Below are 15,318 nucleotides of genomic sequence, written 5' to 3'. Positions count from 1 at the left end.
TTAAATTCATGCCAGTACTAACTGAATTTAGTTTAAACTGTTTCAATGTTTAAATCGTAAATTGATTCACAGATGCAGGTTGGCCATTCCTGCTGGAATATGAATTACTTGTGGTTTTCATGAATTATTATGTTTTAATATTTCTTTTTATTGGCTGTTGCTGCCTTCTGATTAAACAAAAATTCATAAATTTGTTCAAGAAAAGAAAAAAATAATTGGCAATTTTTAAAATTCTGATAAAAGTGTGCGGAAAGGTGCTTAAGCGTGAGATAAAAGGGAAAAGGTGGAAAAATATATAAATATGACATAAAGTGCAAAAGGTGCAACAAATTGTGTCTCTTTTGCTTCATTTCATGCCCCCGAAATAGATATATTGACCTATCTGTATGAAAATAAGTATAATACTAGAAAGGTGTTGCATCGTATAATCACAAGGGCCGAAACAATGAGATCCGCGGTAAATTTTCAGACCAAGGATGTTAAGAAGTAAAAGTACCATTGAAGGTAATCATTTTAAAAATAGAAGAACATTACAACTTTGACATTTGTGATCATAAATGTAGTATGAATTATTATAATTAATTGTTTATAACATCCTTCTGTCCAAACTGTGGAAACATCAGTGTTACTTAATGTACACCACAATGCTTCAAATGGCGTGCGAGTATTTCTCCTCCTTTTCCAACGTATATGGGAACTTGAAACACAGAGAATATCCATTGTGTAAGAACTTTACTTTTCTTGTGCCACGAGCTGCATTTATTAAGCAAAGGATACTGATGAAGAAAGAAATGTAAAGAAATGAGAAGTGGGAGAAAGGACAAAAGTTTTCCAGGCGGTAACTGACAAGAAGTAAGAAAAAGAGAAGCCTGTAACAAAGATATGAAAGCACTGTAATACTTAGCAAGAGTTACAAAGTAACTACACCATAGTTCACGTTTTGTTAACTCCAGACAAGATAAAATACAACCGAACTCCTCAAAATGTAACCATGTTTAGTCCACATAGATCAAGTAAACTTCTTAATACAGAAACTGAGTAGACTCCACCGAGATCGATAGCTGCAGTCGCTTAAGTTCGGCCTGCTCGGAGGAATCACCGTCGAAGATCTGTGTACCCCGTTCCGAGCTATGGTCTTTGGCGATAAACATATTTGTTGAGTTTTTTAATGTGCATGTGTCCATTACAGACCTTTTCAAGAAAAGCGTGCGTAGTTCTGTTATGATATGAAGTAACAAGCAGTGTCTCCGTAAATTTGAAGTGAATTTTATAATTAAAACTTGTTGTAACAGCACTGAAGTATGTTCATTTTTAGAAAAGTGTAGACAAACCCCCTTTATTAACTAACTAGCTGATGTACCCGTGCTTCGCTACGGGATTCCCAGAAAGACTGACTGTGGTTTTCCTAACTGAAATCAACATAGGTCATTACAAAAACGTAAGTATGAATGCAGCTATTAAAAGCAATGATATCATATAAAATACTCGATCAAATGGAAAGCCGCACGTTTTATCACTTTTAACGAACAGTACTGCGGTTAGATTGCGGTGACAATCTAATAGTCCAAAGTTCCAGAGCTGGGATGACCAGGCTGCAGATTGCCATGAACACTCATCTGCCATTATTCCGTTAAATATGCACACTGTTCATTCCAATCAGTGCCTCAGAGTAGGGATTGAATAGCCCGAATGCTATGATGATCCAGTGTGTTACGTACCAGTAGTATCAAAAAATTTATAAACCAGGGGAATGGCATGCTAAAGAAGAAAGTTATCTAACTCTCCAGCTACTTCCTACCAATATTCAGGCAGGCTGTTACACTCTGTACGACTGGGCGAGTTGACCGTGTGGTTTTCGGTGCGCAGCTGTGAGCTTGCATCCGAGAGATAGTGGATTCGAACCCCATTGTCGACAGCGCTGAAGATGGTATTCCGTGGTTTCCCACTTTCACACCAGTCAAATGCTGGGCCTGTACCTTAATTAAGGCCTAAGGCACTCCTAGCCCTTTCCTATCGCATCGTCGCCATAAAACCTATCTATGTCGTTGCGACGTAAATCAAATAAAAAATACTCTGTACGCAGCAGTAATCCTATCTACCGGAGATGAGGGCAACAGAAGACACAAAGCACATCACGACAAAGAATGGTCAATGGAATGTTATTGTTGATCAATGTTATGAGCTTTCTATATTGTAGGCCTTCACATTTAGTTTTCTTTCGACTCTGTGATTTGTAAAATAATTTATACCTTAAACTGTAGTTTCTTATTCTCCGATTTTACATACCGATTTTAATTAAATACTGTTTACCCATTTTCTCGTTACTCGGCGCTGATATGGACTTAGTAACAAAAATCCAAATGCATGAATATCTTTGAGATCATAGCCAGTACGGCAACAATGTATAAGACAAGAATAATAGGAAATTTAATACTATATAACCTTAGTTATGTAGCATTCATCGATTACACCTCTAATAAGAAATATTTGAGAATTACATTTTAGACCTTCCCCTAAACTACCATTTTACTCAGCGTGAATAAAATAATTTACGGCCTAGAATATAGCGACTTATTTCCTGACTTTGCATACCGATTTTCATCAAGATAGGAATACTAATAATAACAATATTTGATAATTAAATTTTAGGCCTTCCCCTAAACTACCATTTTTCTCAGCGTGAATACAATTATTGATAGCTTATATTGTAGCAACTTATTCCCCAACTTTGCATACCCATTTTCTTTAAAATACGACCACTAATAACATAAATAGTTGAGAATTCAATTTTAGGTCTTCCCCTAAACTACCATTTCACTCAGCGTGAGTAAAATGATTTATAGCCTAGATTATAGAGGCTCATTCCCCGACTTCACATACCGATTTTCTTTAAATTCTCTTCAACCGTTTTCTTGTGATGCGTGTACATACATACAGACAGACAGATAGACAGACAGAAATTACGGAAAAGTAAAAAGTGCATCTTCTTGTTACTATGGACATGACCGATACAGAAATACCATTATTTTCAAATTCTGAGCAATGTACAGACAAAACTCTTATTTTATATATACATAGATAGATGAAGAAATCTCAATGATAGTATGTTCTTTTTTTTTTCGGTTGTGCTTTTATTCTCAGCCGATCAGTTTCTATCAGGAGTGTGCTAATATTCAGTATAATAATAATAATAATAATAATAATAATAATAATAATAATAATAATAATAATAATAATAATAATAATAATAATAGCCCAAGCCATGATATATTTTTGAAACCATTAAAAGTAAGCAGAGGCATTCAGTGCAGTATAAATATCTCAACCTATTATTCTTTGTTCTGGTGTGAGTCTAGTGAATAAATATGTAATTATTATTATTATTATTATTATTATTATTATTATTATTATTATTATTATTATTATTATTATTATTATTATTATTATTATTATTATTATTATTATTATTATTATTATTATTATTATTATTATGGGATTCAGATTATGAATCATTCTTTAATACCAAATTGTATGATATTTCATTGACATAAATACAGTATTACTAAAACCGAAATCGTCTTCGCGTTGGATATGGGGGCCTGTTTAATAACGGACACTATTCGAAACCCCGGCAGCAAGTAGTAAAGAGTGGTTAGTTTTACGCATAGCTATCTTTCTTCCAGAATTATGATCCTGTCTAGAAGTTGAAGTCTCGTTATAAATGTCTAGACTTCCTGACAGGGAATAGAAGCCATGGCTTTACTGCTTTAATTTACATGCATATTCCGCAAAATTGTACTAAACTAACAACCGAGTCGAGTTGCTACGTGTGTTAACTCGCTATAACAATGGATCCAAGCCTTCCACCTGCCTACCCCAATTTCATTCATCATCATTCATTTCATCTTCATTAGCTCCTCAACTGGGGTTGACGTCAGGAAGGCATCTGACCGTAACAATATGCCACATAATTTAATCTCACTTCATCCCCGACCATGTATCAGGAAACGGACTAAGGAGTAGACATACCAAATTAACAGAACTCAGATCCATCTCTGGAGATATGTAATGTGATAGGAAAAATTGTTTTACTTTCATCAGTCCTCAGTTGCAAAATGCTTATTTTGTACAAATTATTCAAAACGTAGTAAAGATCTACCGATATTCTTCTATATGTAGTTTTCTTCAGTTGTATGCATTGGAATATCCCATAGACACTAAATGAATGTGTGTTTCGAAATCTCCATCACGCTTTAAGTACGATCAGACTACACATTTAAAAGGTATAACTATGTTGTAAACTTTCGGTCATATACGATGCACACCATGTGGGAGATAACGCTAACTACAGCCAACTCTGCTGCGATATATTTACAGTAAATAACATTTTTATAGAAGAAGTATGTTGTTTTCTACGTTCTATCGGAGTCCGAGACGGACAAATCTTAGGGTGACAATGGGATAGGAAAGGATGTGAACTAGAAAGTAAGTAGTATACCATATCGTGGCCATCTCTATCTTAATCTGGTTCGCTTTTCGGACGGACTGCTTGCTTTCTGTTACTTATGTGTTCTCATTGACATGGTTATGATGGCCGATTTCGACTTCAGTTGTACACGCAAACTTAGAACAAGGGGATCACAGATGTCGCTTTTGTCGTCCTGAGATTTTTCGACGTTTTTTCCCGATCTTGTCTAACTAGCTTTTCCATGGCTCTTCTTCTAAGTTTTCTCTTGGTAAAGGAATATGGCGAGCGACACAATATTTCTCGATGCTCGTTTTTACAAGCGCTATTTCAATCCTTTTAAGACGTGAATGTTATTAGTCTCGGAGGTTTCCAACGTTCTTTATTGCACATATGAATGGCCTGATTAAGGTAATGTAGCTTCAAACTTCTATTTTTGTGTTTGTTTTCATCACCACGTGGCATTGTGATTGGCCACTACTTCATTGTTCTCCGTAGGTATTTATTTATTTTGTGGCCCGTATTTGTTCCTTCTATTGTTTCCAATGTAACGTTATTCATATCAGCACCGGGCGAGTTAGCCGTGCGGTTAGGAGGGCGCAGCTGTGAGTTTGCATCCGGGAGATAGTGGGTTCGAATTAGGGATGGCAATTTTTTAAAAAAATACTGATATATTGATATTTCGATATATTGAAAACTTATTTTCGACAATCGATATTTATTGCACATAATATCGGTATATTCAAACGATATCGATATATCGTTAATGATTACCCAGGAGTCTAAGACCAACAACAACATCATCAGACCTCAATGCATATATATATATATATATATATATATATATATATATATATATATATATATATCAATATTGGTATTCTGCCTGTGCACGCGACTGGTTGGTTGAGTTTATCTTGCTATTGGAATTCGCGGTTTGATGAAAACAATATATCCATCAACGGCTGCTAATTTCAGATGAGCACCAGCCGCTAGGGTTGTACTTCCGAAACACAAATTTTCATTGACCCTCAGCCACAAGATATACTTATGTCAATAGGCGCCAGCAGTCGAGGCATAGATCCTGAATAATAAGCTTTTTGAAAGAACCGAGTACACCTGTGAAAGAGAGTGAAAAAATAGTGTCAGTATTGCTTGATGAAGTCCGTACAAACCTCGTAAATTAGTAGGAATGGCCGAAAATAGTTAAGAATATGATGCAGCATCTACCATGCAAGTATTTATGGCTTAATTATTGCATTCTGGGAATAAAAATGCATTGGTCTTTCTTTTTCTGGGGAATAACATTAACTCAGACACTTAAGGTGTTAGAATTCATGGTTGAATTAGGTTTTGATGTTTTGTACTTTACTGCTGATACCATTTTACACAAAATATTTTGGTCATTATATTTGATTCTCTTAATTATCTTGTTTTCCTTGGAACTGCTGTGGTCCCCGTTTTATACAACTTCAATATAATTTCAAATCCTTGTATTTTGAAAAAAATTGATACCGAGATATATCGATATTTTATTTTAATAGTAGGATAATATCGGTATGTCGATATCAAAGGACATCGATATTTTAGTACGGTATATCGGAACGTCTCTAGGTGTTATCGTTGCCTACGAGATAAGTAAAGGCCTCTGTATGCACGGTCTGTTCAAGTACCAAATTGGAAGAGTAGCAGCAGTTGAAATAGCGCCGCTGGATGCCAGGTTTTTCCTCCACTCCTCAGCACGATTCCAATTGGCATTATCAGAATACCTTGCACATAAAAGCACATTACAAATATAAAACATTGCGTTTTGAGTAGGAAAGTGATATTTCTATGACGTTTAATGAAGAAATATAAATGTATCACCCAGTAATTCAAAATGAGGTCATACGAATCAGGTGGTATAATTGCGACCGGAAAGTTCACGTCCTAATAAAAATGAAAATACTCCATAGTATATTTTAAAACACTGCAGTATTCACATAACCTGTGTCGATTAATGCAGAGTGGGTCTCGGTCCACAAGTAGCCACTAAGGCGAATGCCGGAACAATTCCTAGTATATGCCACGGCCACCAACCCCCTCACATTCTCCGAGCATTTCCTTCAACGTGACAAATCTCCCGGCGTGAGAGACGGAGTCACCGTCTAAGAGGCCCGCCTCCTCCTTCAGGTGAGGAATTAGAACATTTTAGTAGTAGTACATAGCCTAGTCTCGCCATGCAAATGTGATGGATACCCTGGAAAAAGTGTTGGCATTGATTGCGGCTAGTTTTAGTAGAAATGCTAAAGCATGTGCTTTCAAAATGTTCACTACATACTACAGACTTCGAGGAAGGTTGCCACATGCTATTCTTCTCGTCACCCCGACATGATATAATTTTGACCTATTTTTCTCGTAGTTCTGCATTTGCTCGTGGAAAGAAATGCCACTACCTTTCTGAAGTTTACTTTGGCAGAATGGTACACAGCAATAAACCATTGTTTATCACGCGCAATAAACATCATGTGAATATAATGTTGACAATAAACTCTCTCTCGGCTCTTGCATATTTATCAATATGCACAAAACATTCTCTTAATGTAAATCCTCAGCTTGTTTAGTCATTTGACCGGGTCAGGAATGGACCGAATGATGCCCCATCTAGCGGCGAGAAAGGGAACTGTGTCGGCTGCCGAGGCCTGCCGCACTTATCTGGGGGCAATGATTAATGACTGACAGATGAAATGGAAGGGTAGTGGAGAGTGTTGCTGGAATGAAAGATGACAGAGAAACCGGAGGACCCGAAGAAAAACCTGTCCTGCCTCCGCTTTGTCCAGCACAACCCTCACATGGAGTGACCGGGACCTGAACCACGAAACCCAGCAGTGAGAGGTTGGCGCGCTGCTACCTGAGTCACGGGGGCTTCTATTTTCTTAATCTTACGTTTAAATATAAATCATATACTTACCCAAAGCTGAATACACAAATCAACGCCTCTTATAATTAATTTTACGGCTTATCTCATCTAAAAACTCACTAACTTACTTTTTTGCTCCACAGTTTACTTATACGTCTGTGTTGTTAAACAATGGAGGGCTAACACGAAGTCTAGCGGCGACTCTGGAACAATCAATCAATCAATACTGATCTGCATTTAGGGCAGTCGCCCAGGTGGCAGATTCCCTATCTGTTGCTTTCCTAGCCTTTTCCGAAATGATTTCAAAGAAATTGGAAATTTATTGAACATCTCCCTTGGTAATTTATTCCAATCCCTAACTCCCCTTCCTATAAATGAATATTTCCCCCAGTTTGTCCTCTTGAATTCCAACTTTATCTTCATATCGTGATCTTTCCTACTTTTATAAACGCCATTCAAACCTATTCGTCTACTAATGTCATTCCATGCCATCTCTCCGCTGACAGATCGGAACATAACACTTAGTCGAGCAGCTCTTCTTCTTTCTCTCAATTCTTCCCAACCCAAACATTGCAACATTTTTGTAACGCTACTCTTTTGTCGGAAATCACCCAGAACAAATCGAGCTGCTTTTCTTTGGATTTTTTCCAGTTCTTGAATCAGGTAATCCTGGTGAGGGTCCCATACACTGGAACCATACTCTAGTTGGGGTCTTACCAGAGACTTATATGCACTCTCCTTTACATCCTTACTACAAACCCTAAACACCCTCATAACCATGTATAGAGATCGGTACCCTTTATTTACAATCCCATTTATGTGATTACCCCAGTGAAGATCTTTCCTTATATTAACACCTAGATACTTACAATGATCCCCAAAAGGAACTTTCACCCCATCAACGCAGTAATTAAAACTGAGAGGACTTTTCCTATTTGTGAAACTCACAACCTGACTTTTAGCCCCGTTTATCAACATACCATTGCCTGCTGTCCATCTCACATTTTCGAGGTCACGTTGCAGGTGCTCACAATCTTGTAACTTATTTATCACTCTATAGAGAATAACATCATCCGCAAAAAGCCTTACCTCCGATTCCACTCCTTTACTCATATCATTTTTATATATAAGAAATCATAAAGGTCCGATAACACTGCCCTGAGGAACTCCCCTCTCAACTATTACAGGGTCAGACAAAGCTTCACCTACTCTAACTCTCTGAGATCTATTTTCTAGAAATATAGCAACCCATTCAGTCACTCTTTTGTCTAGTCCAATTGCACTCATTTTTGCCAGTAGTTTCCCATGATCCACCCTATCAAATGCTCTAGACATGTCAATCGCGATACAGTCCATTTGACCTCCAGAATCCAAGATATCTGCTATATCTTGCTGGAATCCTACAAGTTGAGCTTCAGTGGAATAACCTTTCCTAAAACCGAATTGCCTTCTATCGAACCAGTTATTAATTTCACAAACATGTCTAATATAATCAGAAAGAATGCCTTCCCAAAGCTTACATACAATGCATGTCAAACTTACTGGCCTGTAATTTTCAGCTTTATGTCTATCACCCTATCACCCTTTTCTTTATATACAGGGGCTAGAACTAGAACGTATTTTACGCTGTGTAAACTGCCATGAGTAGGTCTTATTCCTAATCACGTAGGCAACGGTGTTACATATTCCACAGTTTGTATTCGAATTATAGTCCAGCCTATCAGAGGCTCTGAGCAAGGCATTGATTAAATTGGATATTTCCAGGTTGCAATTCCACCTTCACTAGCGCCATCTCTTGAAGAATTATCGGCGTTCTCTAGTGCGGATGTATTATGAAAATAATAATTCAAAGAAAAACGATACATTTATGGAAAAACCGATATATTATGCGATAAATTGAATCAAAACTTCGGTATCGGTATACCGATAAATCGAAAGGATATCGGTATTTCATAAAAACCGATATATCGTTGCCATCCCTAGTTCGAACCACACTGTCGGCAGCCCTGAAGTGGTTTTCCGTGGTTTCCCAATTTCACATCAGGAAAATGCTGGGGCTGTACCTTAATTAAGGCCACGGCCGCTACCTTCCCATTCCTAGGCCTTTCCTCTCCCATCATCAGCATAAGACCTATCTGTGTCTGTGCGACGTAAAACAAATAGGAAAAAAATAATTATATCAGCCATGTTTTTCTTTGTGTCACAACTCGGTATATTGATTTGTGTCTTACTATTATTGAGTGCCCGTATTGCGTGAATAGCTCTGTTACACCTTGGATGTGTGTTACGTCGATTTTATTCTGCGTTTCAAGTTTTGGAAGTATCTACCTTATTACTCATGTACCAAATTGCTCTCGGATGCCCCTGCTATGTGGTTGTGTATCGGAAGGGCCTGTACAAGGGGGGTTTGTGCTGTTCCGGCATTTGAGTTGTATATGACAGACATACTGATGATGCGATTTGGGCCTCCGATCTTGTGTGGGTTTAGCATCGCATACCCGCGTGAGACGTTATTTATGAAGCCTGCTTCTACATTTTGCGGTCCTTTTGACCATTGTTATCTGTTATACATTCCTTGTTCCATGGGCCCTTTTAACCTATTACGTGTGTGTTCGAATGTGAGATATTTAGGACGAATACACTATTGCCTCGTTGTGTCATTTGTTCTTATCTTTGCATTGTCTTGGGCAGTTGCACTTTTTGGTGTGTGTATGTTCCCTTGCCAATCCCTGATCCCGGGCGCCATGATTGCGCGTACCTCCCTTCCTTTGATCTTTAGTTCGGGCGTATTTTATCTTTCCGTATTTTTTGAGTTCGTTGGAAACCGTTGTTGTGTGTTGCATTTCATTTAAAGGACGTGTGTCCCGATCTGTAAATACTCGTCCTGTTGATACGGATATCAAATTATACATTGCTTTAGGCCGAGTTGTGCGTTATGGAATTCACTTATTTTGTTTCTAAGGTAATAATTTCTTTTCTTATGTTATGAATATTTGTATTTTATAAATGGTTGAACCTGTTGGCTGGATCGTATTATGGGTATGCACGATGCTATGAATAAGTTATTACAGTATGTGTTGATTCCACCAAGGCCAGTTTTCTTTATTTTATTTGTTCCTCATTTTCGTGTGGACATTTATTATTTTTATCTAATATGTATTTAATAAACTCTCTGTTTTCTACTCAGCGTTTATTGTAGGAGTAGGAGGAGTAGCCTTTTAAATATTTTACGCTTTCAATTTAATAGGCTCGAGTTCAGTTCGTGACTTTGTCTCTGGTAATTTTCGACCCGTTCCATGCGAATATGATAGGTAAGTATTTATTTATCGCCCCATTACCTCTGGTTGATATGAGCTTCAACTAATTTTTATTTTTTAAATTTTATTTTTCGTTTTCTTTCTGCCTGTGTATGTGTTGTATTTTCCGGTTATTTATTCCTCGGTGCTCATCGTGTCCAACCCTGCCGTGGACATGCGAGAAGAATAACATGGGGCTGTCTAACACAACCACATACCGCGTTCATCGTAGGAAATTGCAGCAGCGAGGGGGCGCAGTACCATGACATTAATTAAAGTACAGCCAATGAACTTGGATACTGGTAATAACGTTGTGAACTCATCCATTCCCTGTATTGAACTGTCCCGAGAAGGAAAACTTCACTGACCACCGCTATTCAAGTAGTAACAAACGGCAAGGACTTCAAAAATCAGACATAACTAATCTGAGTATTATTTTTTAAATTGTATTTCCAATATTGCTTTATCTGCATACACACTCGTGTTCATTAAACCAGGCACCTTGAAATAGTATAAATAGGAACATATTCACAGGACATGTGCATTAGTATGTTCTGAAGAAATGATTGGCGTTTTAACCATGTCTGCCTTCAGGTTCAAGGTCCATATCGATATATCGGCGCACCACCACCGACACGTAAAATGAGGCTGCTGCTCTTGTTATCGCTTTAAACAGAATGTAAGGGATCAGTGTGACTTGAGCAGACGTGCAGGATGCCTCGCAGACGTCTCCGAGAACCGTACTGTCAAATGCGTGAGTTTGAAAGAGGGCACGCTATTGGCGTGAGAGAACACGATGCATCCATCCGGGCAATTACTGCTCGTGTGGGACGAAGTGTGTCGGCAATGCATCGGGTGTGTACAGAATGGTTCACAGAAGGCAGTAGAAGGCCCGTCCGATCACCGGACTTGTCGCAAATCGAAAATGTGTGGGATATGGTGAAACGACGGGTGCGGCGCTGTGACGCAATGCCAACCACCGAAGATGAACTGTGGAACCAAGTAAATGCATCATGGATGGCTATACTCCGGAACGCCATTCGCGCCTTACACGCGTCAGTGACATCACGCATGGAACAAGTTATCAGTGCCCATGGAGAATTCAGTGCCTACTAGACAACAGGACACATGCTGAACCTAGGAGACTGAAATACTAATCGTTTCTGCAGAATATAATAATGAACACGTTCTGTGAATATGAATACCCTATCTCTAGTTTTCCAAGGTGTTCTCATTTCTAAAACATGAATATACGTATCATCATCATCATCTGTTTACCCTCCAGGTTCGGTTTTTCTCTCGGACTTAGCGAGGGATCCCACCTCTACCGCCTCAAGGGCAGTGTCCTGGAGCTTCAGACTATTGGTCGGGGGATACAACTGGGGAGTATGACCAGTACCTCGCCCAGGCGGCCTCACCTGCTATGCTGAACAGGAGCCTTGTGGAGGGATGGGAAGATTGGAAGGGATAGGCAAGGAAGAGGGAAGGAAGCGGCCGTGGACTTAAGTTAGGTACCATCCCGGCATTCGCCTGGAGGAGAAGTAGGAAACCACGGAAAACCACTTCCAGGATGGCTGAGGTGGGAATCGAACCCACCTATACTCAGTTGATCTCTCGAGGCTGAGTGTACCCCGTTCCAGCCCTCGTACCACTTTTCAAATTTCGTGGCAGAGCCGGGAATCGAACCCGGGCCTCCGGGGGTGGCAGCTAATCACGCTAACCACTACACCACAGAGGCGGACGAATATACGTATATAAACTGTTAATGACTTTCTGTCCCAATATTCACTTTTGATCTGTATTTAGGGCTGTCGCCCAAATGTAAAATTCGCTAACACCTAAAGTATTTTCTTCAATTATTTCAATGAAGTTGGAAGTTAATCAAATATAACGCTTGGTAAATTATTCCAACCCCTAAATCCTCTTCCTATAAACAATCGTTTGCCACAATTTGTTCTCTTGAATTCCAACTGCTTCTTTGTATTATGATATTTCCTACATTTAAAGAATCCTCCCAAGTTTATTCGTCTGCTGATGTCATCCCAAACCATCTTATCCACTGACAGTTCGGAACATTCCACTTAGTCGAGCTGTTCGTCTCCTTACTTGGGGTCTTACCAGTGACTTACACTCCCTCGCTTTTAGATCCTTACTACAAGACCTAAATAATCCATAACAAAACGAAGAGCCTTGCAATCATTATTTACAATCCCATGTATGTGATTACCCCAGTGAAGATCGTTCTTTATATTAACACCGAGGTACTTACAGTGATCCCCATGAGATACTTTCACCCCAATCAATACAGTGATAGAAACACAGGATTTTTCCTCTTTATGAAATTCATAACCTGGCTTTTCACCGCGTTTACCGTCATACCATTGTCTACTGTCCATCTCACAACTGTGTCAAGGTATTTTTGCCGCCGCTCACAGTCCTGTACTTTATTTATTACTCGCCGGGCTGAGTGGCTCAGACGGTTAAGGCGCTGGCCTTCTAACCCCAACTTGGCAGGTTCGATCCTGGCTCAGTCCGGTGGTATTTGAAGGTGCTCAAATACGACAGCCCCGTGTCGGTAGATTTACTGGCACGTAAAAGAACTCCTGTGGGACTAAATTCCGGCACCTCGGCGTCTCCGAAGACCTTAAAAAGTAGTTAGTGGGACGTAAAGCAAATAACATTATTATTATATTATTATTTATTACTCCATAGAATATAACATCATCCAAAAAAGCCTTATCTGCAAATCCCCCGGTGGTTGAGGACAGTACACTAACACCCACGGTATCCCCTGCCTGTCGTAAAAGACAACAAAAAGGGGCCCCACGGGGTCTTAACTTGGGGGGGTGAGTAGGCGACAACGGCTCCTTTACCTGAGTCCTGTCATTGTTTCCACTTACTTGTGCCAGGCTCCTCACTTTCATCTATCCTATCCGACCTCCCTTGGCCAACTCTTATCCATTTCCGCCCCCGACGGTATTAGGTTACGAGGCCTTGGGAGTCTCCCATTTTCGCACCCTTCGTCGCACTTGTGTTTCTTTGGCTGATACTTTCATATTTCGAAGTATCTGATCCCTTCCACTTTTCCCTCTGATTAGTGTTAATAATGATTGGTTGCCTACGTTTACTATAATCTACACTACCACCACCTTAACTGTAATCCTCATTAACGTAGAACACACCTTTCGCGTTTGTTTCGTGTACTGCGCCCCACGTAGAACTGGGAGCGTCACACGGGAATGCATAATAAGTTAGACTTCATAACTTTACAAATATAAATTATTTCTTAAGTAGAAGCTTGTCACAGCAATAGCAGCAAAAAACTAAAATAAAAAAGTGACTGATGGTACATGAAGCGTCAGAAAAGAAACGGAAAATATACTTAACTCCTTAGAACCATTTAATTGCCTTTAAACTTACACTTGAGTTGTAACTATACATATGGAATTTTTTAACCTTTGCAATTTATAGTCTTATCACAAGGATTTCTGTTGGTAAAACATGAATATGTTACATATAGCTGGCCGTAAGAATTACAATTTGGGTTGTAACAATCTAAAAAGGAAAACTATCAACTGGGCACCTGAAATATTCAAAGTTTTATATTTAAATTGTCCAGCCACTCTATAGCCACTCTAGAGGCTTGAGCAAAGTCTTCCATTCTTAAGTTTCTGTCAGTAGGGGAATCGAATCCGGGTCCCCAAAGACGGGAACTAATAACACCAACCGTTAAGCTACGGAGACGCACTGTCCATCGTGATGTAAGTAAACTGCACCTCAATAATATCTCCTCTTAGACAGAAACCTTCCTGCGCTGTGTGAGTTTTCTTCAGTTAATTTTTCTGGACCTTTTTCGGACGTGGAGAATTGACAAATTACATACTCATGCATACTCCCTCAATAAGGTATGGTAATGGCTTGGCCGCAAATTCCCGATGCGTCGGCCTCAAATTGTACTGTATCAACGAGACCTACCTGCTCAGCTGACTGCTCTTCGATGACAAGCTTCATCTCCAATGATTGACGTGTCTCCAGGAAAGCTCGACGTTGCTGTCGATCAGCCAAGTAGAAGGACTTGAGTCCGAGTAAGTTCGCTGTCACCAACAAGATGACGTTGGCTACCATCTGGAACAGAACAAAATCAGACTTCAGTGTCAGTTCTGATTTAGTAACAATACTAGAACATATTTTAAAATAGATTTGATGTCAATGGGCATCTTGCCAGTAACATCACCCTGAAGTAGTCAGCCCCGTGGTATAGGGGTCGTGTGCCTGCATCCTACTTGGAGAAACTAGGTTCGATTCTTGTCCGGTCCAGGATTTGAACTGTGGACTGAAATTGGAATTGGCATCACTCAGCCTCGTGAGACCTATTGAGAAACATTTGATTCAAGAGATAGCGGATCTAACCACGAAAGCCGAGCTGTACGGCTGACGATGCATTGTGTTTCTCTCGAAGTAGAATGTAGAATTTATAAACCATAGGACTGCAATACCAATAACTTTCAGTTGTGTATTTGGTATTCTACAGTTTCTGTGTTAAATGTGTGAATAATAGTTTAAGTAAAGAGTCATTGTCCCCATTACTAAGTTTCTTTCTTTCTTTCTTTCTTTCTTTCTTGATTTGTTTGCCCTCCACGGTTGGTTTTTCCTTCGGA

At 39.2% G+C, this 15,318-nt stretch overlaps 1 protein-coding gene across 1 annotated transcript in view; it reads right to left on the bottom strand.

Moving 5' to 3' along the window:
- LOC136877774 (adenylate cyclase type 3-like) overlaps positions 1 to 15,318 on the bottom strand; it is a 1,080,140-nt gene that overhangs the window by 624,518 nt on the left and 440,304 nt on the right. Inside the window, exon 2 of the mRNA XM_067151981.2 lies at positions 14,636 to 14,785. Coding sequence (XP_067008082.2) covers positions 14,636 to 14,785 — 150 coding nt within the window. The remainder of the gene's footprint in view (positions 1 to 14,635; positions 14,786 to 15,318) is intronic.

The sequence above is a fragment of the Anabrus simplex genome, chromosome 7 (genome assembly GCF_040414725.1).
Source record: "Anabrus simplex isolate iqAnaSimp1 chromosome 7, ASM4041472v1, whole genome shotgun sequence".
NCBI classification, from domain to species: domain Eukaryota; kingdom Metazoa; phylum Arthropoda; class Insecta; order Orthoptera; family Tettigoniidae; genus Anabrus; species Anabrus simplex.
Note: the sequence above shows the minus strand (reverse complement) of the source record. Positions and strands in the feature narration are given on the sequence as shown.